Genomic DNA, 27815 nt, shown 5'->3' on the forward strand with positions numbered 1-27815 from the left:
CTTGACAGGTTCCCAGACAAGGGATCAGGTCTGGATTCCAACTGGATGGTCATGCAAGCTGAGGGTTGCCAACACTTCGAGTATCTTGTTTGTAGCCTTCTACAGAAAGCGGCGTGGTGAGACTTCCCATACGACTGATTCGGGGAGAATATTGGCTTGGTCTCAAGGATGTGGGATGCCAACACTTTGGGTGGCTTTTCTGCTTTCTCGACTTCTACGAGAGAGCGGCATGGAATGGTGTAATTCCCATAGCAACCTAGCCGGGGACGTCCGTCGGGAGCTTATCCGGTATTTCCTGGGCTGTCCGGTCCAGGAAGAATGATCCTGTGCAGGATGCATATTTCAGATTGAAGTGCGGATACCCACGCAATTTTTTGTGGTTGCTTTCAATTTTGACCGAGCTGATTGGTAGGGTGGTCAATTATCTCTCCAACACAGCAAGCAATGTTTTGTATCCTTATATCAATACGGTTTCTTCGACACCAAGATTAAGAATAGAGGTGGCCGCATACGGGCCGGCCATAATTAATGCCTTCTTCATCATGGGTTACGTATTTAACATTTGTGATCTTTCATACGATGAGACGCATCCAGTTTACGAATTCGGGTGACATAGCCACCGGGTTTTGAGGGGGCCAAGAGCGACTATATTATTGAATTAAGTATTACACCTTGGTTTAAACAGCCTGCGGTAGATGATTCTAACATAGTGGTTGATATTTCCGCGCAAACTGGCCAATTTGGAAATGAGCGCTTCAAACCGTATATCGTGGTTGTTGTGGAGTGCCTTGATTAGATAACCCCCGCTACGAATGGGTCGCGAGGCTGAGACAATGGTGGCTTCTCCCAATAGAGGCTCACTAGCTCACATATGCGTAGCTACGCCCTTCTAAAGTCCCACAACCCAGTTCTTCCGCAACCCATTTCTTCCGCAACCCAGTTCTTCCACAGCCCAGTTCTTCCATAACCCATTTCTTCCGCAGCCCAGTTCTCTCATAAGCTCACTCGAAGCCGTCTTCAACTATTTCTAATAATGTTCGAGCTGGACTTGTTCCTTCATCCACTGAATGAAGTGAAATCAGAGCTGGACATATTGAATCACAAAGTTAAGATTGCTGAATGCTTCGAACATGCAAAACAGCGCCTACAACAACCCTCTTTAGATAACAACAGCCTTTCGAAATGCCGCTTATTCGTGGATTATCTCAATCAACAGGAGGCAGGCAGCAAGATCATTCGTGAAGTGTGTGAGTTAGCTTTACATGAACTTCAGTTCGTATCTATCTGCTTTGCCAAACCCAACTTGATTTATTTGGTACTTATTTCAAGTTCTCCGACCTCCGTGCCTACATGGAGAAACGGAGCATTACATGTCGCGACGATGTGCTTGCTCAGCGATTACGAAACCGCGCAAATGATTCCCCAGGAACAAACTTTCACACATTGTATAACAAGGCTTTGTCGGCAGAGCATACCCCAAAAGTTATGCAAACAGATTTAAGTATGACAACGCATCGGCTGATGAAACCTATGCTGACATGTCTCGCTTGGTAGCTACCGATTCAACTCACTCAGCCGAAACTGGCTTTAAATTAAGTGGCGCGTCGTGGGAAAATATTCGTCAAATCTTTGGGCCAGAAGTTATCAAATGTCTCAATGTGGCTGGCCCATCACCGCAGATGACAACATCCGTGAGTGGGTGGTTCCCAAGAGCTGGAGGAGATGGATATATCTGGTTGGATGTCGAATCGGACAACCTCGCTTTATCCCTTCTGGATATCACGGGTAAAATCCGAATGGAGCGTGTCCGCAGCATGTTTGGTGAGAGGGTTCATGGCCTTATCGAGAAGAGTGACTTGCGACAGCGGGAAAACCAAGAGCTGGCAGAAACGAACTGCGTGAAGATGACTCACTGCATTGAGATTCGAATAGGCGCAGGAGACCTCAGTGTGATCAATAAGCTGTTCGAGTAGCAGCATCAACCGTTACACGACCCCTTGAAGATTCTTAATCGCGTGCCAGAGGGCGGTTTGATTGTGCCCCTTGCGCCCTTCACACTCCAAACCTCTACTTTGTTTTCGTTCATGAACACCACCTCATCGCATTCTAGTATGATTTCCTTCTCGCCGTCCGCCACCATGTCATGTAGAACGTATTTGGTAAGGTTCTCTAGCTGGCTGTCGCCTTTATCCAGGGTAACCCAGCATTGCTTCTACCCCAACGAATCAGTTAAAAGTCGCAAATGATCGATAGTAACATACCAAATCATCTTCGGTAATGGGCATAGCAGTCTTCAAACAAGAAGGCGACGTGGATCTTTGAAGTCTCAGAGACAGAGATTCTCCTATATTCTCTGTTGGGGTTTGTGCTTCGAACAATTCGGGAAAAAGAGGTTGTAATGTTGTGATATTGTGGTGTGTGGTAATGTGGTATGGATTGTTTGAAAATGTTTGTTCAGTCTAGAAGCGGGGTTAAAATACCCGCTGGGCACTGAGCTCCACGTATCCGTTGGTCGGGCAGTGGTGCAGGGCTCTGTCATTCTAACTTCCAAAGCGCTCGCTCCTTCAAAAGACTTGACTGGCTTTAAAATCATCTCTATGGAGAAAATCAATCATAGAAACCAGTTTTCAATTCAGTCTTTAGTTGAGCTTGAACTGTACAATTAGTTGCGTCTGACTAGAACGCAACTTCTTCCCTTGACTGTTTGCGGGCGTCGTAGCTTTGGACTCCGCAGACGCAGCACAGCCAATCAGATTGAAAGCAACCGCCGTACTGCAAATATGTACCAGACTGCATGCAGGCGGACTTCTAGAGCTCTCACATGGGTCAGCCATCCTACTCGCAGCTTGTCTTGTCTACATTGAGAAGTTACTTGTCACATGGGCTGATTGGCTCCTACATACGTTTTTAGCGGATCTTTTATGGCCAATATGCATCTGCTGTAACGGCGGGTGGGCGAGTCGAAATGGCATGGGATTAACGAACCTGTGTATAAGTAGTCAAGTCGTGCCTAGCGCGCGGGGTCTGAAGTCTTCGCACTAATCTGCGCTACTACGTATGTAGATACAGCTCTTGTCTTTCAATGTCGACATCATCGGGCCGAGAAGGGAGTTGTGACTACTGTGGCCACTGGCTGAATGAGCACGCAAAGCACAATAAAGACACAAAATGCAAAGCCAAAGGTTGCAAGAACTACTTCGAGATCTGCCAGTGTGGCAATCATGGTGCTATCGATACTGCTATGATGATATGCAGGGACTGTCCCGACCACGGAATAAAATATCCGCCAGCCAAAGCTGTTGAAGCTAAACCCCTACCATCAGAGTATTGGTACGAAAGCCACCCTGACTATGCTGCCGCGGATGTTTCGGCAGATATTGGACATCACGTGGATAATTCGACAGATATTTCTGCTGTAATATATGGTCACCAAAGAACTGTATCAGCAGAGTCGGCAGATCCCCTCACGACACATACCCCGAAAGGGAAGGGGGTTGGATACGTCGCTTATGTACCCGGGCAGGTTTGGAGCCCTGACGATCTTGGAGATGAATGGTCTCCGGATCAGCTCGCCGATGGATTAGGGGGGACTCAAGATTGACGAACCGTTAGTGACTCAACGAGGGGAAAGTTCGCAAAGGAAAGATTGGAAACCTACAAGACACCAAGTTGATACGGACAACTGGACGATATATGATCCCGTGAAGAGGAAGACGAGAAAGGTTGCTTCGAAAGGCAAGCAGTGGTATATTGAAGGCAAGAAGGGAAGAACGTATTTCTGAGTAGATTTCATTCGAGACCTCTCCAACCCTTCAGCCATGGGTGGGCTACCGAAAGATTAGATATAGCTGCAATGTCGAGCGACCTGTCCTGCCGACAATCTCGCATGCTGTGAGATATCATAGCTAGGGTTGCCTTCTTGGAGGGCCTCAACTTGATAATAGGTGGGAGAGCTGTGACGCTTTCAGATGGGTTGGGTTCACCAAGTAGCTCTAAGCTGTCGCAGCTCTTTTGATGATAAATTTTCGTTACGTTTCTATACCCATAATGGTCATATGTACCCCGAGCGGTTTTCCACGTCCATTTTACATATTCCCGTGAGTAGTGAAGTTCGAGGAAGTCTTCCGGCTCCACCTCGACTCGGTCAACGTCGCCAAATGGTCGCCAGGAGAACAACATGCGCAAGTCGTCATGCAACTGCAGATTTTGGCGACGCCGAAGAAGGTCAGCTCTAGACATCTTCCGCGAAATGCCATCTGGACATGGCTCTTCCATCATATCCCAAAATGATTGGGGGAGCCCGTCCATGCAGCAACTGTGAAGTCTGGTGACGCGACCGAGCCATGAGAGGGGCGTTCATCTAGTATCTCTAGGTAGTTGCATATTTGATCAACTATTGCCAGGTCTCCAAGGAGGATGATGCCATACCACATCAGAGAGATCCGTGGGCGACGGCAGGCGAATACCCTAGCTAGTTGGTCCATGTCTCGGGCCTGGATGATGGGATCCAATAGACTTCGGATCGATGCCAGCCAGGGGCTCACAACGTCGCACTCGATATCGGGCTGCCAGAAGACGCTCCATACCATGGCGCCAACTCCCCGAGGAGTCATGCTTAGCGTCATATAGTAAGGCATGTCGCGATACAGGCGACTGATATCGTCCAGAATTTTCGCCTTCGTCGCTTTTCGTACATTCCGCCTCTTAGGGGCCGAGAGAGACGGCATTGGTAGGCCAGGTTTAAGACCACTGAGTAGATAGAACGGAAGAGCCAGCGCAGCAAGGAACCCGGCTGTATATGGTGGTACCTTGTTGGACGGTAGGCTTTCGAGTTCGCACAAGGAACAGAGCTCGACAAGGAGCTCTTTCGCTTGTGAGGAGGTAGGGGCTGGTTCGTCAATGGGTGAAGTAGTGCCGCTACAATGTATAATGATTGACAGATTCCCTGGACCAGTGGTCGCCCAGGGCGGGATTTTGCCTGTGCTTGCACACCAGCCAGGCGTAGGAGCTAGTAAGGCACAGATCCATCGAAGGAGACGAGGAGATGTAGACGGAGGAAGATGGATGAAGCTGCGACCCTGTCCGTCTGTATCATGCCGCACGACCGGCTGCAAATAATGGTCCGTATAATAAACGCTTCTCCCCTGACGTTCTAAAAGATTTGCAGACAGGATGTAGGACCAACAAGATGTTGTGATCAGCAGCAGGTTTGGATGAAGGCAATCACAGGGGGTTGCCGAGTGAGTGCCACCTGCAACTGAAAAGGGTTGGGGACCGAGAGTAAGAACTCTTTCTCGGCCCCACGTTTGCATTTTGTACTTTGGTCGAAGTCTGGGACGCGCCAGACGGGGTAGCCGGTCAATCTACCAGTTATTTGATCTGGGAGCGCGGGTAGATCATGTAGCATCAACGAGGGCTCCGAAAGACCGGGTGGCCAGCCTCTCTTAGTGCTGGTAATTATCGAAGCCCAAGTCGTAAGACCATAGTGCAAAGTGGCGTCGATACGAGCGCGCGACGGAATCAGGGGGTCATTTTCCTTGCCCTCGAGCAGTTCGGGCTCTTCATCATCTGAATTGTCCTCGACCATCGAGATGGGACTGCTAGAAGTATCAGGTTGCCCATCGCTGTCTTGACTGCTATCGCTTCCAGCAGTACCAGAGCATCGAGTCAACGGAAAACCTGCTTCGCAACTATCTTCCCAGGAACGCATCTTGGTCATTTCGTTCCGCATTGACATTGTGAGCAGATGGTCCCGCAGGAGCAGGACACGCGAACTGATCAGGATGGCAACGGACTCAGCACAAGCAGGGCACGTCTCGGTCGGTCGGCCAGTCGGTCGGTCGGTCGGAGCGAAGTTGATATCGAGGCCTAAACTGTTGTCGCTTCTCGGACCATAATCCGAAGTTGAGAAGGTTCTATATACACGAGTATCTGGGCTTATGCAATAGCGGATCTAGCTACAGGGAGTCCCGCTTGACCCTCTAAATCTCACCAGACAATTAATTATCCAGCTGCCCTCGGCTAGCCCCTATGAGGCCTAATGGATCAACGCCCGGAGACAAGGCGGGTCTTAGACTCATTACAACAAAAGTGGAATAATCCTCCAGTGGTACTGAACTTAGGTACCGCAGTGCACGGATCAACTCGAGAACTCATCTACCAGCCTCGTCCAATTCTTTGTCTTGTCAACACACACAACTTAATTCGGGGCACCCGCATCATCACCTCCGGGCAGTGACCTCGAGTTTTGAACTTGACCAGCAACAGTAGACATTCTGTTTCTCGGCCCTGTGGTAGGAAGGCCAATTCGTTCTTCTTAGCCGCCCGTTGCGCGTCTTCGCATGCGACCGCTATTAAAGATACTCGAGCCCGTCTCGCCCACTGCCTAATTGTGCATGCCTAGCCGCAGTTGCAGACGCCGGTGTTTACAGATGCATCAGCTCTTACGGAAACCTCTACGAGGCGACCACTTGCATCCCTCTGAACTATTATTCGCCAAACCCAACGCTATTCATTTACCTCGTGTCTATCACACCAAGGAACATCCCCAGTTCCTGCACTGACGCTTTGTAGAATGTCCGCCCTCGCAAATCCCCCAAGCTGGGACCCCGTCGAATCCGTCCACGACACCGTCGCCGCTCGAGCAGCAGATACTCGATAACCTTGATGCGTTGTTTCCCAGCTAAAATTCGATAGCCCAAGAGATGACCGCTCCCGATCCTGCTCAGCACTTTCTCGCCAACTTATTCCCTTTTACGTTAACCGAAACATTTAAGCTCTGTTTCAGTAAATGTCCGTATGACTTCGACGATTGCCAGACGTTTCTGCCAACGACCTGTCAGAATTCCGCTATAGCCAAAGTACCTCTTGCCCTTGTGAACATAAAGCACATCGACTATCAAAGGGCGAATTAGTCCAAGGTGTTTAGAGCATCATGCAACGGACCCGTTCGTGCATTGAATGAACTGCGATACAAGCTGCTCGCCTCCCATAATGCCGACAAGGACCCCACATCGTGGCCATGATGCGCAACTAGTCAAAAAAACCTAAACGCACCGGACGAGGCACCGGCCCGCGTCGATGGACTTGACGGGCAACACGTCTACGAGTAGTAAGAGCGACAAACGAGACGACGGAAAGTGCTCGGCGCCTTCGCCAGCCGATTGGAGCGCCAAGGGAGGCGGCTACTCACCCTCAAGCAGTGAATAAGCTTACAAACATCGCCAGCGCGCTAGTGCCTCCTAGCAAGCCGGCCTTCGCAATGATCGGCGGATACTAGAGCAGCCCAGCCCTCCCGCACAGTCGGGCTTAACAAGTATGCCATTGAGAAGGGAACTGCCTGTCAGGCCAGCAGCAGCAGCGCAGGGGCTGGACAACATTATTAGCATGACGAGTGATCGCGTCTTGGCTAAGCAGATAATGTCCCGGCTGGGCGAATGGGTACCAGGCATCGCGAGGCTGGCCCAGGCCCAGGGCGACACAACAATATGGCACGTGCGATCTGCGATCGGGAGCAGGATACGTGCCCGGGCAGGCAGATTCTTGCAACGACTCGCCTCGTGCACAGTTGGCAGAGGGGAGCTTCAGGCATAGCGGCGCGTATAGAAGCGGCGATCATGTCGATCTGACGCTGTAGATACGTGATGTTTGGGATTTGTGGCAGCGCTGAGTAGGGGTGCTAACAACCCACAGATTTGAATTGCCAGTGGTTCAAGGAGAGAAGCGGGGCAGATTTGGCTGTGAACATGCATGTGATATTAGATCCTATCAATCTCTGATAAGGACCAACAGACCGCCATCGAGGATACGCTCAGGACATTTCTTTGTGATCGATGCGACTTCACAGCTGGAACGTCGACTTGATCAAAACAGGCAATTCAGTACTGCACTACGAATGTCATACTGAGGGGTTCTCCTGGGCGCTGTTGGTGATCTGCACGTCCATGTTACCCACTTTACCGTCAGTACATAAAGCTAAGAAGCGAGACACTGCACCTCATGACTTACTAGGTACACGTTCCTTAACAAAGCGTACGATGAGGACATACGCGACACATACATTAGTATTGTATTCCTAGTGGCCTAGGCCAATCTCTTTGGCTATTGTATAAACTAATGGATTGAGCCGATCTTCTTAGCTTTTCGTGAACTGTGCGTTTATAAGCGCATCCGCTTGAACATTCCACCCCCTTTGCCATTTGTTACAATTCATGGCCGAACTCATCCCACATTTCCTCTGCGCTTGGCTCTACCCCCGCGAAGAGCCTCTGCGAACTCCTCGTCGGTACCGAACGTTGCCGTACGCCACACAGCTTTCCATTTCTCTACGACTTCAATCGCCTCAGGGTGCTGACTGTCCACGCTAGTAGCTACCATATAGAACGAAGATCGCGTTGTATGGCCGGCCGTGGGTTTGTGAACCCTCATAGAAGAGAACTTACTGAATGTCCGAAGAATACACACGGTATCCCATGCCTCTAACTTATGCAGAAGGACTACCATTGTTCCGCGTGGCCTTAGGTGCTCGAGGCCGAGAGAAAGCTGTGCTGTTTTTAGTCGCAATGGTTCACGCAGCTCGCGATATGATGCCCGCTCATGTGTTCGGAGGACCTGGCCGTCGCACAGAACAAGGTCGAAGGATCGCAGCTTTGGGAGTTGACGTGGAAGGAATTTTCCTGCGTCCGGGTGGTCCGGTGGAATGACCGTGACGCCCATGTCTGCAGCAAGCATTGTCACATCCAAAAAGTCCACACACTGCATCTTATCTGGAGGCAGGAGTACATTGTAGCCTCTGTCGGAGGGAGGTAGGCTGAATGCGACGACTTCAGCATTGGGGTTTATCCTTATGGCTGTTGCGAGAAAGCCTCCTGGAGCGGCACACATATCAAGAATGCTTCCCGGAAAGAATCGAGCCCCAAACCCCATTGTGGCATGGGAAGCATTGCAGTCGCCGCAGGCGCGCTGCGCCAGCTGCGGAGGTCGGAGGCATAGATTCGTGACTGCAGAGGAAGGTACGTCTTGGGACTGTAGCAGTTGCATCCCCTGTCGTGTTACGACGCTCGTAAGGGGATCACTTGCCAACCCGGCCATGAGGGCAGTCTACCCAATTGGTCTCAGCAAATATCCGAAGTTCGTATGCTCTCCTGAATCTGGGGCCACCAAGCCGGCAAGTCGCAGCTCCCCGTCCTATACCTTCCCTGTGTAATTCAGCTCAGTAGCCCCGGCTGGAAGACAGGCCCCGTCCAAGCAGGTGCAACACTGACGCGTCTTTAGCCATTGCTTGGACTTCTACCTGTTCTCAAGGGCTATGGGACCCGTCAGGAGGTGAGGGTGCAAGGTTGCAAAGTTGCATCACTGCCAACGAGGAAGCAAGGACGACCCATGCCCTGATATCCCCTTATCAAGTGGCTAACTTGTACGATCCAGGATGGTCCTCGGCAGGGCGGCACGCATCACCGGTTTCGAGTCAAGGATAACTCCTTTCTCGCGTCGCGTAGGTTTATCTGCTCAGGTTTAAGGGTCGAAGGAGCCGATTCGGCGTATAGGAAGTCGGAGGGTTTGAGAAAAAGGGATCGGGACATTTCGGCTGCTGATCATAGACGTGCGAACTGCCAGCGTCGAGCTGCAGGGTGGCCAGCCCATCACCGACGCTTATTTGTTCTGTACACAGAAGCATTGTTCTGCACACCAGCATCCAGATGAGGTTAGTGCTGGGTTGTCGTGAACGAAGTCGGGTAGCTCGTAGGTAGGGATGGAGAAGCTGGCGATGCACGGTGCTATCGACTGGGGCGAGGTGATCAACAAGGATCCAGCCAACCTTTCTCGGCACCCAGATTGTCGAGCCATGTCTTAAGAACATCACGTAGAGCGTTGTCAGAGAGCGCGCGACGAAATCAGGCAATCGTTCCCTTTGGCCACGAGGAATTCTGATGTTTCCACTTCCGAATCGTCCCCATTTACATACAATTGGGGTGGAATGGGTTGCGCTTGGGTGGTTGTGCTGCTCACGCTTCCAGCAGCACCCGAACTCCTCACCTATGGAATTCCAGCTTGCGAGCAATCTTGTACTTGTCGGCGATCGAGACTGTAGACGAGAAGTCGAGCGAAGTGGGGTACACGACTTTAGGCAGATACCGTCATCAAATCCGGCAGGCGTAGGCCAGGAGTGTGCGGGAAGATCAGGTTGATGCTACTATGGGTTTGTTTGCTGCTCTGTCGGTCATCTATCAGGCCACAGCCTGTTGCAGTGGCGTGACGGTCGATCGAAGCGCCGGGGAACATATTTGCACTTGGCTACTCGTATCGAGGCGACATCAGTAGAGGCTCTGCGGAGTCAATATCGGTGGTATGCGCTTCGGAGTCGCGTCGAACGGATATGGTTGCAACTCGCGCGAACAGGGGTGTTACTCCCTCAGTACGCGTTGAGCACTGCAGTGAATACGCGTACGAGGCGATTCGGTGCATCGACACGATATACGATACATTATGGACGATGGAGGGATTGAATTCGTTGTGTGTGGTGGGTGCATGACTTCTCCTGATGGTGCTTCACCCTGAGTTGCCTGCCACCAATCACTCCCCGCTCGGCCAGCCCGTCCTGCGACCGTGCAGGTCAGCACCTCGCTGTACCAACGAAAAGTGGGGAGTGGCACAGCGCCCTGGCCCACCCATCCCTTATGTGTCAGCTTCTTGCGTCTCGTTTCCTTCATTACTTCTTCTCTTCTCTCACATCCGTTACATACACCATGTTACACCCACCTTCACACGCGCAATCCCCCGTTTCCTTCCAAAAGCCTTGTTCTCCCACGATTATATCGAGCGCTTTTTCTCTCGCAAATGATTTTGCTGCTACTCCATCATTTCCCAGTCCATGTTATCCAGCTTCCTGGTTGTTCTACAAGTGCAGGTGCTCTGTAATGTTGCCGGCGTAGGATTGGGCTCACGTTGGAACTTGCCTTGTGTCGTTGGACCTCCAGCCACGCATAGAACGGTCACCCACGTACCCAATCATTCTACTACCCTTGCAGCTTGCAGTCCGGCACCTCTCTTGTATTAACTACATTGGATGCCATACATGTCCGTTTTGTGAATTATTGGTGGCTTTGCTCTGTAATGTTGCCGGCGTAGGATTGGGATCACGTTGGAACTTGCCTTGTGTCGTTGGACCTCCAGCCACGCATAGAACGGTCACCCGCGTACCCAATCACTCTACTACCCTTGCAGCTTGCGACTTGCGACTTGCAACTCAGCATCTCTTAGGTTCACAGCATTGAGTGCCATAAAACTCTATGCATTTTTGGTCTCTCGTACGTATCCCCTCATTGACGCTCACTAGTCGCGTTATATAGGTACAACGCAAGCCGAAGTATGTTGGTCACCACCACAGTCGTTGCCGTTCGCGACGATGGAGCAGTCGCTATGAACAGCATCGAGCTCGGATCATCCTTCACGTTCAAAGCGAAATACACTCCACCAGCTGCGCCTCTATTCAGTCTGAGCATTCCCCTTACCGAGCAGGTGACTATCTACTTGCGATTCCCGCCCGGCCTTATCTCATCGTTGGAGAAAAATACCTGTAACAAGAATGACGATACCCATCCACCGTATTTCGATATCATACAGCGTCATTCACACAAACATCGCTCCTTCACACGTCTCCAGTTCAAGCTTCACAGTCGCGGCCAACTCATCACACCCGCTGGATTTGTTCTCGGTGATTACGACGCCAAGGCGCGCCATACTTTCGCGTTGGTTGCCTCGTTAGCTGCTGCTTCAGCCTTCTCCCTTTACTTGCCACGAGATGTCCTTACGAACGCGAGTTACCAGATTTTCTATCAGGCTTGGAAAAAGGTTTCGATTCCCATAGATCTTCGAGATATGTACAATGGCACAGGTGGTGAACTTTACACCATTGAAGACCAAGACTGCCTTTTGAGTTCGATACCCGGAGCAGTTGTTACTACTGTTGCCACCGGCCCTCCAAGCTACAATTCCCTGCCAAAATACAGCGACGAGGGAAAAAGCCCTCTACTACCGCCATCCCAACTGTCAACGACGTCTGAGTCGGATACCGTCGCCGCCCCCACTCCACCGGGCTACGGGGATGAGAACGAAGGACAACTGCGTGATGTCAAAGGTACGTATGCCTACAACATCCTCTTCGCTATATCTGACCTCTAGTATTCATCACCCCGCACTTTTTCTCTTGTTTGCTTACATTCTATCAGAATATGGGAACAAGCACGGCTTGAGCAGTGACAGTGAGGGCTTCAACCTGCACAGAGATTTGAAGAGAAGGGCAGTGGATGGTTTGCCGCAGTCTGTGGTTCCATCCGTAGGCCTCGGTCAAGTCCAGCGTCTTATCGACGCCTTTGAAGACAGGATCCAGAAAGTCCAGGAACAAATGGAATCACTCAAAGCTGAAGTCCAGATGGGGAAACGGAACGAAATCGAACAGCGCAGAAAGTTTGAAGCCAGGTTGGAGGAACAAGAGGAAGAAATTGGCAGGCTTCAGGAGCAGAATGAAGCACTAGAAGAACGCGTCATCAAGACGGAGGGTCGGGAAGAAGACATTGAAGAAGCTATTGAAACCGTGGATGTCCACTTTGATGAGATGAGACAGGATCATGAGAGGCTGAAGGAGCAATTGGAGAACTTCGAGGACATGATGAAAGATTATATGGTAGACCTAGCTCCGGAAGTTTGCAAGCCCTTGTATGAGAAGTACTTGCAGGACAAGGCCGATAACTTCATGTCTGGTATGAAAGATTCAATACGCAAAGCCCTCGGCGATTAGGTTTTTTTCCTGCTCCCGTCTTTCAGCTGTACCTCCGATCTCTCAAATCTTATTCCATGACCAACCGATTGTGGACGTGTATAACCAAAGATAACATGTGACGGCAGTTAGAGACATCAATAGGGATCTTGGGTTATTGTGTACTCTTTGGAGGTTTGCTTTCTAGATATTTGATGTAGTTCGCTTTCCAGCTTATTCATCCGTCTAGTGCCGAACCGTCTTGGGATGCAGTCTACGAAAGTAGCAGTAACGCCTCGTTGCGCTAGATCGCTATTACGACAGATTGGCTTGTCGGCGAACAGCGACTGCTGCGCCGAAGAAACAATATTTCTTACTGCGTGACCGCAGAGGAAGGAGCTACGCATTAGTCGGCCCATGAATTCGCTACCTTACATAGGCTCCCCCGAAATCGTTTCTCACTTCGTTCGTTTGAGGGATGAGTATGTCCACTTGCCTTGAACCAGCTGCTGTGCTAATCTGCTCAGGCACCCATTTAGTGTCAAGTTAGGCCGACTTGGCCACATAATCCTGCGTTTACCTTGGCTCAAACGCTTCACGATGGTGGCTCCACCATCCGATCTTTCCTATACAGGGTTGCTGTGGTCTCGCCCAACAGCCTTAGGCTTCTATCGTCATCGACAAACAGCTTCAGCCTGCCTAGCCGAGAGGGGACCGTAAGCAGGCACTCGCATAACTTCCCAAGACTCATCCACATGCGCGAGGATCAACTCGGAAGTCCCCCACGACGGCAAGGCGCGATTTATCAACAAAGGGGCAAGGCCAAAGTACCGGATGAAACGAGGACGTAGCGAGAACATGGGAATATACCATGTTCGAAATTAGCAGGCAGTGTATCGTGGCAAGAGCTACTCTAGGAGCATCGCATATGGGTCACTATCGATATGTTCGATCAACCTGCCAAGGTCCTGCCCATGCCGCTTCCTTTGGGGGCTCGTATACCTCTGTTTCCAGCGATCACTAACCCAAGACATCCACCGAAATGATGGAGTCTTAGAGTGGCGTATCAGGTGAGAAAGGCGCGTCTTTTTTGCGGGCGGTGCTAGACTCGCCATCGATGAAGTAATGCACTTATTGCACGTTTGGTGCTGAAGACAGTCAATTAGTGGAGGACGACAGCAACGATTGATCTCAGATGACATATCTGACACCTATGTTTACTGAGGAATGCGCAGTCTCCCGTTTTTTGTCATGCAGCCCCTCTGGCTAGTCTCTCCTCGTATTGAGATTATCGTTCTCGCTGCTGTTGGTTCTGCTGGCTGATCCGCTCAGCCCGCTCCCGTAATCAGCACGCAGCCGCTTCGCTATCCTTGCCATCAGCCTCCGACGACTGGTCATCTCTCCTCCCAGCCCGCCTTCGATATATCATCACGCCGACTTCCACATAATTGCCAACGTCGTCCTGGCCATCCTGGGTATCACCGGAGACGTTAAATCTCCGTCGGATAATAATGAATAGGGGGGTTTTCTCAACATACAAGCATGATCCACGGCAGGAGGCATGTCAAGTGCGACAACAAATAACGGCCCAGGTGCTCCATCAGCTCGGAACTGACCATACAGAAACCTTCTGGTATTTGATGCACAAGCGTGCATCGCCTAGATAGGTGGCAGCGCCTGGGTCACGAAGCATAGCCAAGAGGGCCTCGGGCATCGTTGCTGTGTAGACGAAGATTCTTTTGGCCTTCGCTCCTTTGCGTGGATGTCGTGGAACGTGTCCTTGCACCCCTTACCCTTCATTTTGGACTGTTGCACCATGGCAACTATCACGGCCACAACATATGGATCGTCGTCGCCATTTGAGAGGTGGCCTAATTGTGCTACAGCTTATTATATTCGCGAATACGTTTATTGTAGGATGCCATGCGCTCCATGAGCTGGTTGGCTCTCTGATAGACGACGTGCTTCGGGTTGATCAGGGTAAGAGTATGTTGGCTGCGGCAGGGTTTTCTTGGATCGTGGACAGGGACATCTGCCACCCGTCAAGGCCATATGGGTGTCAACTGAATTACAGTTTGAGTGCCTCGGTTGACTCGAAGGATAATATTGGACGATGTCGGGCGAGGCTGGGTGCGGTCGGATGTTGGACGGTCGGGTCTTGGTCGGGAAACGATGCATTAACATCAACGAGTATCTGCTACTCGGTCTGCACCAGCCATTCCTGATAATCCTGACGATATCGAGCTTGGGGGCGAGGTTCCTTAACAGTCGTCCTGCAACAAGGCAGTGTAGGAAACATGTTTCGCGGCCGAGCAGACAGGGTGAACGATCAGCTTCAAGTGTGAGCAAAGAATAGCCCGGAGCGATTCAAGCGCTGCTTTCATAACGGTCTTCGTGGGCGTGGCTAAGGCATGCACCTGATGCTTGTCATGTAGGTAAGGCAGTGGTGCAGGCAAGCCTGAGTCTCCTTACCAACGGTCGCACTCCCGGGGCGTACGATGGGCGGCTTCATAACAGCAGTTTGGACTTTAATACGAAATCGAAAACTAGAGTGTACAACCTCGTTGGATACACCAATCCCAAGGCTCAGGATTGCTGCCCAGAGTGATGATGCGGGTAGGGCGAGAATGGTTAACGACTTTGCGCGTTGTGATGTTCCCGACGTCAGAGTACCGGACGAGTTTGACGGATGGTCCTCTGGCTTGTGCAGTGGCACGTGACTGCTGGCTCACCATGGGATCATTGTACGCTACGGATTAGCCAATCTCCGCCCCGCTGAGTACAGGCAGATCTCCCTCATCACCGATTCCACCCACTGCGTGGTAGTGGCACTGACACCCGTTACAGCTTCGAACATTGGCGAACGATGGCGAGAATTCCGGACTACGACGCCAGAAGGGCGCTTGTCCAAAGAGAACAAGAGTAAACACCAAGGCACTCGATAAAGCTATCGTCTGTCCCGTAAGAGTGAGAACGTGACCTGTTATCTGCCGCCTCTCAGTGAGAGGTATATAGTTGCACCAGCCCCGCGAGAGCACATATAATGCGGCTTGCACACAGACGGAGCCTATGGGTGTGGAGCGTGTGGTTGGGGAACCCGGGATCGATGCAGCAGGAAGTCCTGGGTATCATTTACCTGCCAATGTTGGAACAAGGGCGGCAACAAAGACGCAGCCTGGGGCCGACATGGGAATACCGAATATTTTGTCCGGAGGGCATATCGCAAAATCTAGCAGTAGTCCGACCCAGTGCTGTCTAATGTAGTTGGATTTCAACTGCGTAAGGGCTGCAGGGACTACCGTTAGAGAGTCATGGATTAAGTATTTGTGCCCCTTGAAGCATGTACGTAGATAGCCTTGTTGCGGGGTAGTAAGACGAACCGCGGGGTAATCGCTTGCAAACTGTTCAAAGAAGCGGAGTGCGCTGAGCAATGAAACAGCTCTAAACATATTGGCTGCTGCCACATCAGAGTCCTACTCAGCAAGCAATGCAAATAAGGCTGATAAAATCCCAGACTACACCGTTGGCGGAAAACCGCTTCTTGCATTGTACAGCCACAAGAGAATAAATTAGCCGTCAATGTACAGGTCTGCTTTGCTTCAGCACCAGGGCTTGTGAGCTGCACCTGCAATCTACCACGTCTCTAGTCTGTTACAAGATATAGTGTGCCGCTTGGCCAAAAAATATCTTGTATCAGAGTTAAGTTCAACTACATATGCTCGGTCGGTGGTGCATCTGCGGGTACGGTAAACATACGCATGTGCGGAAGTGGGTGGCAAGGACGCGTCTCAGTGGAGGTAAAGTGATGTTGACTGGCACTAAATAAGTCAGGAGATCGCAGCGACCGATTCAGGGCATATAGTTCATGAGCATCGGCGCATGTACAACGTATTGTACCAATAGTAGAGATTAATCTTAAATAGATAGATGAAAACCTGGTTCCGTCGTGCAGCATTCGTTTCCTGTGCACAGCTAGTCCATGCGTCTCGTTACGATAATCGGAACGCGCTTTACCCACTGGCACAGCCCACATTGATGTTCTCCATCACGGTTTCCTAACACGGCGGTTCTCGACCCAACGACTCCAAAACCAGCAACAAGCGATTAGAGCTATGGCCGCATTTCGCGAAGTAATTTATCTCGGAACTCGAAAAATCGACAGGCGAAGCTCGAATCCTACTCCACACCATTCAATCTGTAACGACCAGACCCCGCCGGAGGCTGAACGGAGTGTGCTATCTTCGGGCACTCGATCCACTTACGCGGCGGTCTCGTCGCCCCGCAGCTTATTGCATCGCCCTTCGCACCGCAGTGTTCCTACCAGAGCAGAGACAGGTCGTTCCAAAGCTCGACGCAAAACAGGAATATCTGGGGGAACGCTGATACCACCCGAAATCGTGGGTAAACTTGTCAAAGTGGGTTGTTCTCGGGACAGGTCTAGCTCTAAGAATACACTTCTCATTCTCGAAGTCTCCTCCGCAAATGCCATACCCTCGTCTCTCCCATTTTGTGGCTTGCGAGCGGCTTTTCCGAGATACTTATTGCCTGGTCCGCGTTTCCGCTTGTTGGGCACCAACTGCGCCAGTGGACGTCGAGGCGGCTGGAGTAGTGAAGATCGCTCGAAGTCAATGAGCATGACTCCATTCGTCTCAGCATTGGACAACATGTTCGCTGATCGCACGTCTCGATGAGTCACCCCTTCCTGGTGCAGGGCCTGCAAGGCTCGAATAGCCTCATACTGGAGGGCTTTCTGCCCGTCTCCATTCACCGACTGGGCAATACTAAGCCCACCCCAAGACAGAAATGTCATATGAACAACATAGACCCGATGGTCATAGTAATAAATCTTTCTCATCGACCGGACGTCAATGGCGCCCAGGAACACGGGCACGTGCACACCCTGGAGACGCTTGAGACGCTGGTAGACCGCAGCCTCGTGCTCGAGGTCTTGAACAAAAGCCTGCACTGTACCCTTGCTGACAAAGGTGTAGCCATAGGCAAGGTGAGTCACTTGAAAGAGTACACTCCGCGCACCACCACCGCCTAGGGGCGTAATCCCGTCGTCAAGGGATTGCTCTAGCTGTTCCCACAGCAGGCGAAGCCACTCTGCATGATCGACAGGATGACGCTCACGGTCGCTAGTATCGCCCTTGCGATGAAGTGTCACGTTCGGGCAACGCATATCCAAGAAACCCCCTTGGACCAGCCCCAAAAGGCATTTTTGTGAACATTATGACTGCTCCTGCGCGCCGCTTCCCCTTGGGCGAGACCGATACGCCAAACGCTGGCTGCGCCGAGCCCCTCCTGTATTTCTCTCGGCAGGAGTGGGAGTATCCGGCGGTTTTGGTGCTGCTTCTTCATCATCGTCGGATGAACCTGGCGGATCCTTTCTTGACTGCTCCTTAGGCACTCCATCAGTGGATCGGCGTCTCCTTCGACGGAGAAGGTGAGGTGAGCGGTCGACCTCTTCGTAGGTTGTAGGTACGTAGCAAGACGAGTTTTCTGGCGATGCCGATCGTTCATTTTCTGGAACAGAACGTAGTGTCGTTTCGAAATACTCAGCCCACTTCTCAAGGCCATTCTTAGCTCTCCCGCGCTCTTCCTGCCCATGCTGCCGACGTTCCCCAGGCGCCCCAAGCGCCATCAGTGTGAACGCTAAGTATTGGCCGACAGCCGAGCAGATGTTGGCATTGTTCGGATGAGCCAATACCTCTGGACCAGGCTCTGCCAAATGATAGTACAGAGTATGGGGCTCGGCCCAATCGACTTTAAGAAACACAATCGCCTCGCCCGTCGTAAGGAGACCATACTCAAGACCACCTTCTACCATGTAATGATATGTCTGTGTGATGGCCGATGCCACCAGCAGAACCGAGGATACTACGAAGGGGTACCTTTGAATAAGAGTTGCTACAGTACCGTAGCCGTTCGGTTTCTCGAGCCGGATCGCCTCCTATTTTGTTTCTCAAGCCTCGCCGCTCCCATTGGGGCTCTACGGCTAAACTTCATCTCCCGTCGTGTACCCATAATTGCTCGTCGAATCGATCTTCAAGAGCTGTCTATCAATCGAGCAGGCATTTGCGCCGGATAAAACACACCAACTCAATATGATCGTGCCAGATCACGCTACGTGTGTGTGTTTGTGGTCCCAATAGCGGCTTCATTCGGCTCTCCAGGACAGAAGTCAGCCATGGAAGATGGTGTCCCCTTAGTCCATATGCATGGGCGCAGGGACTTGGGCGTGGGCTACCTGAGGGAGGCCGCTTCGTATAGATCTTCGAGGTATCAAATTATACAGACACACAGGAGAAATGGCATGACTGGGTGCAAGCCAGGCTAGTCAAATAGAAGAGAGTCATTCTATTGAACACAGTCAAAGAGGATGATGCTAGATTATGCTCTTGAGGCACGCTCACTTCAGCCTCATATTGGTCTTGATTCCTTTTGTTCCCAAGCCGAGTATCGGCGTACTCGCAGTTCTACTGGGTCCATCATTCTTTCTCGTGTTTCAGCTATGCCACTAGCTATGAATATCAGCCCAGCTGTGAACACTGATGTACCGAATCTGGTAGTTTCTTCTCACCTGGGCTCAAGGATGTCATCTGAACGCGGAAGAAGTCATCTGCAGTGACGACTAGCCGCCATTCGAGCAAGGACAACATCTCGGCCTCCATCAAGTTGACATCCGGTAGAGTGAACCGGAAGCGGACCGTTCCACAAGACCAACGACTGTATCTGGCCCACGTCTTGTTCTTCGGCGACCAATCGTATAGATACTTATTCGCTACTATCAGCGCAGCTAGGAAGATACGGTACGTTGTACATTTGAATTTCCGTGTCGCCAACCTGAGCTTGCCTTCCAAGCGGTGTAAATACTCCAAGGTAGCCAGCAATGTAAGCGGATTGGTGTTGGAGGTCTTCACCAGATGGGAAATGAAACGTTGAAGCAATAATGTCTCACTATCCACTGAACTATCGGAGACGCCTCCCGTCCATCTTCGGCAACACCTGGAGGCTTGATGAATGCCAACTGCATCCGGCGATGTTACGTGGGAGAGGATGTCGTGGGTAGTACGTGCTAAAATGGACGTCATTTCTTCGGTTATAGCGTTTAGGCTTAGTCGTGCAAGCGCGGTCGTAGTCATGGCTCGTTTGGTACCTGACTGACATGAGGGATCCAACCCAGTTGCCATGATTCTTACAATGCGACTTTCCTCACTCACCTAAGCCCTAAGGACGCAGATCTGACGAGATGCCCATCTATATGAGTTGGAAAACTGCAACTATACTATGGCGCTTTTTGGCAATTTGGAGACAGGAGCCAACTTTTACCTAGGTCGACTTTTAGTGCTAGGTGTGCCTACTGTGACCCGAATCGGATAGTTATAGTGTACACGGCAAAAGCCTATTCAGGCCTACGTCGTCAATAATGTCGCTACCCAGCTGGTGCTGTTACGCCATAACCGGAATAGGGGAGCGGAATCCACATAAAAGCGCCTTCCAGACACGGTTCTACACAAGCTTCCCACTAGTACATACCGTACAGAACTATGGTCGCACATCGCAGCTTTTCGTCAGGATAGAGTTTATATGACGAAAGGAAGCATAAAACATGGCAACGCAAGATCTTACATCAGCTTTGAAAGGCTTGGGGATCCGAACACATTGGTCATTGAATCTAGTCGTAGTGCAGGTTCTCTACACTCTACAAACGCCTAATGCTGTATTCCATGGCGTGGTAGCCGAGAACAAGGAGCGTTTGCTGGAGGACGGGCCGAACGTGGACTTGCTCTGGGTATGCGAACGAGATGGTTCTGTGGCCGTATGGCTGGAGGGCCAGCAGCGGCCCGCAATCAGGGAGGGCCAATCAGATCATAATATGGATGCGGTGATAGGGCACTATGACACCAGAAGTGGAGTCCTATACTACTCTGTAAAGTGGATTGGGTACGAATGCCCAACTTGGGAGTCGGAGCAGGATCTAGACCAGTATGCTGCTTTCCTGGACCACTACTGGGCTACTTTCCAGCAGCGAAACTGATTCGATTGAGCGGTTTTTGGTCTGGAATAGGGGGATGAAGTACTCAGAGGCGGAAGCACTTCTAGCTGCAACCAGCTTTGGTCCATAAAGTGGTCTAAGGACACCAAGGTACCCGCACATCTAGCCGATCAAATGTATGATCTTCTGATATTGATTCGCGTAAAAGCGGCTGGCTGGCTGGATATTTAGGGAGCGGTAGCCTTAGCCCTCCGCGACGTGATTCTCAAGATGTGCTTCAGCTGCGGACATCCGCCCAAACTTTGCTTGACCCGGTCACTTGACCACCATGCAGCACGCCATCGCCGTCTTGACTACACTATCGGCAGCTGCTTCGCCAATGCGCAGCCGGACGAATGCGACAGGCTGCCAGGCTGCGACCCTCGGCAACTATTCTTGGGAGATCAGGAACTTCTACCACCAGGTGTTGAATGCACGGGACATCTCAGCTTCGACCTGTCGAATCCCGCGTTGTTGCACGCATCTCAATGTAGTGCATCAGGTAGCCAGCCGTTTGGCAGCTTCTATGGTACCATTCCCTATAAGTGCGCCGATGGAATAGAGGGTACTACCACGCAGACGACCTTCGACTTCAACAGTCTCAGTCGTACGCTCAATATCAACCAAACGTGGGTCTGCAGAGATGAGGACCCCCAGTGGCCGTAAGTGCTCTTCGAATATCGATGAAGCTCCATTCTTACGTTGGCACAGTGTACGATTCCATGCTTACGGTTCTATCAACTTGACATTGGGCTGTACAGATAAGGTTACCAACGATTGGAAGATGGATGAGCTCGATTCGAGCCGGGAGACCAAGTGCACATCCGTGGCCATGCTCCTCAAGCCGTATCAAATGACGGCTGTTGCTTAAGTAGCGTTATATATTTCAAATTGCGGTTACCGCAGTAGAGGCTCGAAAACTACGGCTCGATAACTGGACATGGGAGCAGGGTATCTTGATGAACTGCCAAAGCGGTATGATTGCTCTCCAAATAGAGTATCTCAGCCCGTTACCGGACACCAGTTATCAACTAAGTTCCAAATCGTCAGATCATTCATCGTCATCATCCTGATACCGGATCGACAAAACCGCGACCAACAGGTCTTCTACTCCATAGCCAACGGAGATGATCTAATTTGTCAGTATTAATTTCTATATGGGATGGGCCACCACTCACCAGTAGCATGTAGAGCCTAAGTACAAGAAGAAGACTCCAGTCTTTGGCACACGTTATACCCATAGCACCGGCTATGACCATTATCGAAAAAAAGAAACGCCTCTATGAAGACGCAGCCCTTCGTCCGGTGCTTTTTCTGAGGATACACCATCCATTCCCACGCTACCCATAACCGAAATGTGGCTGCAGACACGAGCATGACGATGCTTCCGTGGTAGGCATGGACACCAGCTATGATGACGCCCGCCAAAAATGAACCCATGATTATCGGCAAACCCACAGCGAGCCGGAGCAGATGTAATGATCCATGCACTGATGGCCACATCCTGCTCATCCAGAAGCACTAGAGACGTCAGCATCGATGGTAAACTCTACCACTTGGCCAATGTACCTGATTTATCATGCTTACCGCTACGATGGAACCAAGCAGGTATATTGTCCAAATGTTGATTTCGACAAAGACTGTGAGCGTAGCAAACACGACCACGACCGCGAGTGACAGAATGATCTGGCTGGCTGAAAGAAATAGAAGCTCTAGGCGAAACTTTACACGGAGCAACTGGCAAGCCTTCAGCGGCTGTGCTACTCGTCGGTGCTTATGAAGTACATCGAACGCAAGGAGCAGCGTGGCCAGTACACTCAGCCCGGCAGGAACGAAGCGCAAGTCGTAGAGAATAGTCATTGCGGTCCAAGAGCTGTTTGCAGCTAGCCAGTACTTGAGGAAGTGAAAGGTAGGGAGGAAGTAGAATGATTGACGAGAGCTTCGAGCTATCGTATTTGTATTAGACCAGACTTAAGAAAATCCTGACCGCCCTAGGGCGAGGCACGCTCTATGGGTTGGCTATGGTGTCTGGAAGCACCTTGATAGGTGGGAAATCGTATTTGCCTTGCTGCAGTCGGCAGTGGCGATACTGCCCAGTTCAATCAGATCAGGCCGGCTTCACGAAAGACTGGTGCTTTCATGTCAGTCATCCTCTACGCTTTTGAGAAGTCGACTTGGTACCGAATGTGCACTACGCCATACCTGGCCAGGCATGCCACACGCCACGCTATATCAGAGTCGTCTGGAGTGCTCCAAGCCTATACTACGTGTAAGGTTTCGATGTTTATGGGATGTTCGGTTACATCTTATTAGGAGTCAGCCGTGGACGAGCAAGGTATCACCAACGCTGCCACTCTCTATGAGCCAAAGCGTGTTTACCGAGGCGTGCATGATACATAGCCACGGAAATACGAGTAAATAGGAGAGAGTAAGCTATAAAGGAGGCAACGTCCCACCAGCTTGGCCAGTGTTCCTCTTTCTCCTCTCATTTATGCTGTCCACAAACACAACATTACTTCCAACAGTGATTTCAGCAATCGATTCCCAGATGGACGACAAACCAACCAACGGCATGAACTCTACGCCAGCAATGAACACCATGCCCTTGGCGGACTCGGAGATGGGCCTCGTGTACTATGGTCTTCTCAACCCACATAGTTGTGTCAATTCTGTCAACATGCTCGGGTTGGGGCACACTCAGTCAGGCACCTACAGCAGCGAAGAATATAGCCTACTTTCACTGATGATGCCTATGGTTCCAGCATCCCAGACGCTTCTCTCTGACTTTCCACTGAGCGAGACATTCGCTGAGATGCCGCAAGCAGCGAACGATCGAAATTTGGATGATTGTCCTCCTCTGCCGTCAGTTCAGAGCAATCCGCCTTTCTACCAAGCTTCACTACCAACGCAGTCTCTGAGAGGCCCATGTGAACAGCCACAGAATCACTCCTCGCCCATTGATTTGGAGATGAAGCAAGATCGTGCTTCGGGAGCATCACAGCGTCATCAAGCTTGCGGAATCGCCCAGACACAGCAGCAGCAGCCGCCGCAGCGGGAACTATCGGGCACAATGCCTCTAAAGAATATTGTGTTCGAGTCCAACGAGCCCGGGCAACCCGACTTGTCTACCTTTCCTTTTCGGCAAACTGACAAGCTTGGGAGGAACCAGAGTTCTATGTGTCTCGACTTTCAGCTATCTACCCTTTCAGGTCCAACTTTCCCATACCCCAGTTTGGTTAGCAGCAGTGGATTGGATGCCGTTTCGACCGTGCCAAAGAGGTTGTCGAAAAGTGGTGCAAATGGAGGTATGCCGCTATTCCAGAGGCGTAATCGCAGATCAACTCACTGGGCAACCACTCAGAACAACACTAGTAGGACTGGCGCATCCCGCAAGGAGGCAAACGGTCCTTGCAATAGCCAGGCTGCGCCCTATAGTTGCGAGAAGGTCAATCCGGGTACTGGGAAGCCCTGCAAGACTACGTTCTCACGCCCCTACGATCTCACTCGCCATGAGAATAGCATCCATACGCACAAGAAAAGGATTCGGTGCGACCTTTGCATAGAGGAGAAGACCTTTAGCCGCGCCGACGCCCTTACAAGACACTACCGTGTCTGCCACCCTGACACCGAATTCACTATCAAGCGCCGAAGACGTAAAGACTTGTGCTTCCCAGACCGTAGGAACGGGGGATAAGCATGTTGATAGGAGTCAAAGTGATGTGGTTGGAGAATGGTTTGGACAGTGACTTTGAAGCGCTAACATAGCTGCGGGGACATCTAATAAAAACCTCAAAGCATCTCACAAGTGTCCTTGAGTGCCTGCGTTTCAACAAGAGGGATTGGACAGTGGGAGAAGCGGGTTAAGCGGGTGGCTGTGCTACGTGGGGCCAGGCTTCTAGTTCAATTGCAGTCGGAGTCGCCAAAACACGACAGATATGTGTGACAACTTCCCAAGGCTCTTCTGTAATGAATTTTCTAAGCTGTTCTCCTAGAAGTAACGAAAACGCAGGATATGTCTGTGGTGAAAGGTATATCTAGGCCTGCATGGCCCTCTATGCGCTTTGTATGCTTTACCTGCTCTTATCCTCCGCCGAAATTGGCGACGCTGTCTGCTGTAGTACTAGCTCTTCCACGACCCCCATCGACTTCTGAAGCAGGACAAGTGCTTTATGTAGGTTTGCAAGTAGCCTGTAGAGATGTCCAACATCGGAGGACGATCGCTCCTCTGGGGGGATCTCGACGTGCTGGGCTCACCCTCGTCACCGGTCGAGGGGCTTTGCTGCTCTGATATAGCGAAACTGCTATCGTTTGAGGCTGAGTCATCGATGAAGTCCTTGAGACTTCCTGGGCTGTCTAGCACATCACTAGATAAATTACTGTTCGTTCCTACATCAATTAGTTAATGAAAAGCCATCTTTTGCTTAACCATCGACTTACCTATGTCGTCGTCTTCCGCTTCCGAATCATCAAGGAATGTGTTGCAGTGAGCTGACATTGCCGTAGCTGTCCTTCTCGATATGCTGTCTATATATACCAATTTCGTTTGTAAAGATGTTTTGGGTAAGTAACAAAAAGCTCAGTTTCAATGCGAAGGCTGATAGGAAGGAGAGGCGGAGTGACGGAAGCCTTGTGAAGTTCTACTGTACTACAATCACTACTTTCCTAGACATATATACTGAAGCCGACTGTGTGTACGACCAAAATGAAAGCCCAGTGTCATCAATCGTTCAGCTTCTTGCTCTTTTCGCTTTTTAGCCGCTTACATTGTAGAAAGATTGATACTGTAGGCATCAAGAACATGAAGGTGATTCAGTCAGGGACCGTAATCCTGTTCCAGAAGAGGCGGATCCTACATTTGCACCGGGTGCCCTTTGCATAGATACTGGATTGCAAGATGCATAAGCTACAGTAGGGTAGATATAGACCTCAGGATGGGGAGAGTTGCTGATCCGTCGTTCATAGCAGCAGAACCGCGACGGACGATAACACTACACAGGCGCCGGTTCTTCAGAGGTATCAGCTGCTAGTAGGCCATGTTGCGAAGCTAGCGATTCCTCGAGGAGGAAGCGCTTTTTGTAGCCGACTCACATGCAGCTTGTTCCCAACTGCATTCGGATTATGGACACCGGGCTGTATAATCGCGCGTTTATGGCGTACAGGACGATAAGATCCATATGTTACAATAGGCTAGATATAGACCCAAGAATGGATAGAGGTGTTGATGACGCCGCCACTCCATATTGGCGAACAGCAGCAGACCCGTGGAGGGTGGAGATCATACAGGCACCAGCACACTCACGTGGCAAGTCACTTGCTCTCTTGATGCTGCTTCACTGTGCTTACAACATATATTGTACAATGCACACGGTCGTACGTACTGTATCATAGAGACTATAAGCGCTCTGTAGTCTCTCCCCATACCTTAAATACTTTGTTTCCGTTCTTTTATCTTCTTTCGTAGCCCCTCACTCTTCCTTGGTGGTACCGTAGGCGTCTTCTTATCCTCCCCCTTATTTCAGGGAACGACCACGGTCTAAGTAACGAGAAGCCCGACACTCAGCAGACGGCTCCCACCGAAGCTCTCTTTACGTTTGGGATCGTTACCGACATACGGAGAGGCTCAGAGCTCGAATCCCGATGATCAACGGGGCGACGGCTTTAATCGACCTCACAGTCAACGTACTCAATTGTCGTCGTTGCCGCGGTGTTATTTCAAGCGATGAGCAAACTGCCGAGGTCTGCTATGTTCTTGAGCGTTGCCGATGTGTACGTCTTGATGATCCCCACGTTGAACCACGCTGATCAGCGATAGGTCCTTTGCGCCAGCTGTCAAGTATATCGGTGTCCACAGATCTCCCATCAAGGACTTTGTGGGTCTCAAAGGCCTTTGAAGACATTCCGGCTCGGGACGTGTGAGATATGCTGGCAGTGGATGAAGGCTCCGGACAGGCTGCCGTGTGGTATGCTGTATTTCCCCATGTCGAACGTAGCTAACATGGGAAAGGACACACATTTTGCTGTCGATGCGTGGCACTGAACCGTATGTACTCGGCTGCATGTCCAACATGCCGGACTGAGTGGCGTAATCTGCCCCTTCGACACCCTCGTCGCATTTGCCGCATGTGGAATATTGGGATGAAAGTGACGCTTCCAAAGCCAACTACGCACCATAGAGATCAAGTAAAAGGGGGTCCATTGGTACGAAGAGTGGGATATGGACGCCATAGGAGGTATTTCCTTTTCGACGAAACAGCCAGAGCCAGCCGGGAGATTGTGGGCAGCACTCAGGCCAGCGTTGACGGGACGCGTTTTTAGCAGTTGCGACATAATTCAGTTCAGTTTTCTAATTCATTGTGCTCTTTGCGCTCTTCTCCATCGATGTGTGACAGTGTCCAACATGATCAGTCACTGCCTTGCTAGTGAATCCACTTCCCTCTCTTACTATGCATGCAATCCAGCTCTCCTTCTACAAGCACGCCACTATGCTCTGGGCACGGAAAAGTACGATGTTCCACCCGCCACTCCCAAGTCGCTTAGACTTTATAATGTTGCCGCAGTATTTGCATAATACACCAACCGATTTCCCCATCTCTATACCCTTATCTCTGACCAGTACTGTGGTGCGGTCTCTTGATATCTGGTAGCACGTAGGTTGTCCATTCTACCGATTCCCTGAAGGCCTCTGGTTGGCTGAATGGATACCATTCCGTCAATTCGCATTAGCTTCAGTAGCTCCTAGCCGCGATTCGCGCAGACCGCCGGTGTCTTCTATTGTGTTGAAGCCCATGCTCGCTTTCCTCGATTTCGAAATCCCGGCCCAAAATCTCGATCAAGTAGTTGATATCGTCAAGCTCGCTTTGGTACTGAGCCGGCTCGGCGCTGCTAACCTCGTGGTAAAAGCTGCTCAGAGGGCGGACTCTTACTTGCGCATAGCTTACTCCACGTTGTCCGACACATGCCAGCCTGGTGAAGACAGATATAGAGCCTTGGTACTACGAGTATGCCGTGACAGGATGGTTAATC

The 27815-nt window shown here is 50.9% G+C and overlaps 6 protein-coding genes across 6 annotated transcripts; 2 read left to right on the plus strand and 4 right to left on the minus strand.

Moving 5' to 3' along the window:
• Window positions 1-1033: 1033 nt before the first annotated feature.
• On the plus strand, window positions 1034-1973 carry PG998_014267 (uncharacterized protein; the record flags this gene model as incomplete). The annotated part of the gene is made up of 4 exons (XM_066881083.1): window positions 1034-1105; window positions 1164-1247; window positions 1330-1501; window positions 1555-1973. 4 exons carry the CDS (start codon window positions 1034-1036, stop codon window positions 1971-1973), a joined length of 747 nt encoding a protein of 248 aa, XP_066723935.1.
• A 5-nt stretch (window positions 1974-1978) lies between these two features.
• PG998_014268 (uncharacterized protein) lies at window positions 1979-2285 on the minus strand (the record flags this gene model as incomplete). Its single annotated transcript, XM_066881084.1, has 2 exons — window positions 1979-2212; window positions 2262-2285. 2 exons carry the CDS (start codon window positions 2283-2285, stop codon window positions 1979-1981), a joined length of 258 nt encoding a protein of 85 aa, XP_066723936.1.
• A 1989-nt stretch (window positions 2286-4274) lies between these two features.
• On the minus strand, window positions 4275-6274 carry PG998_014269 (uncharacterized protein; the record flags this gene model as incomplete). Its single annotated transcript, XM_066881085.1, has 3 exons — window positions 4275-5008; window positions 5320-5915; window positions 6240-6274. The coding sequence occupies 3 exons, from the start codon at window positions 6272-6274 to the stop codon at window positions 4275-4277; spliced, it is 1365 nt and encodes a 454-aa protein (XP_066723937.1).
• A 1946-nt stretch (window positions 6275-8220) lies between these two features.
• PG998_014270 (uncharacterized protein) lies at window positions 8221-9090 on the minus strand (the record flags this gene model as incomplete). The annotated part of the gene is made up of 1 exon (XM_066881086.1): window positions 8221-9090. One exon carries the CDS (start codon window positions 9088-9090, stop codon window positions 8221-8223), a length of 870 nt encoding a protein of 289 aa, XP_066723938.1.
• Window positions 9091-11367: 2277 nt separating this feature from the next.
• Window positions 11368-12796, plus strand: PG998_014271 (uncharacterized protein; the record flags this gene model as incomplete). Its single annotated transcript, XM_066881087.1, has 2 exons — window positions 11368-12136; window positions 12228-12796. The coding sequence occupies 2 exons, from the start codon at window positions 11368-11370 to the stop codon at window positions 12794-12796; spliced, it is 1338 nt and encodes a 445-aa protein (XP_066723939.1).
• Window positions 12797-17012: 4216 nt separating this feature from the next.
• PG998_014272 (uncharacterized protein) lies at window positions 17013-17420 on the minus strand (the record flags this gene model as incomplete). The annotated part of the gene is made up of 1 exon (XM_066881088.1): window positions 17013-17420. One exon carries the CDS (start codon window positions 17418-17420, stop codon window positions 17013-17015), a length of 408 nt encoding a protein of 135 aa, XP_066723940.1.
• Window positions 17421-27815: the final 10395 nt, after the last annotated feature.

Source organism: Apiospora kogelbergensis (genome assembly GCF_038363985.1).
Source record: "Apiospora kogelbergensis strain CBS 113332 chromosome Unknown utg000010l_segment0_segment0, whole genome shotgun sequence".
NCBI classification, from domain to species: Eukaryota; Fungi; Ascomycota; class Sordariomycetes; order Amphisphaeriales; family Apiosporaceae; genus Apiospora; species Apiospora kogelbergensis.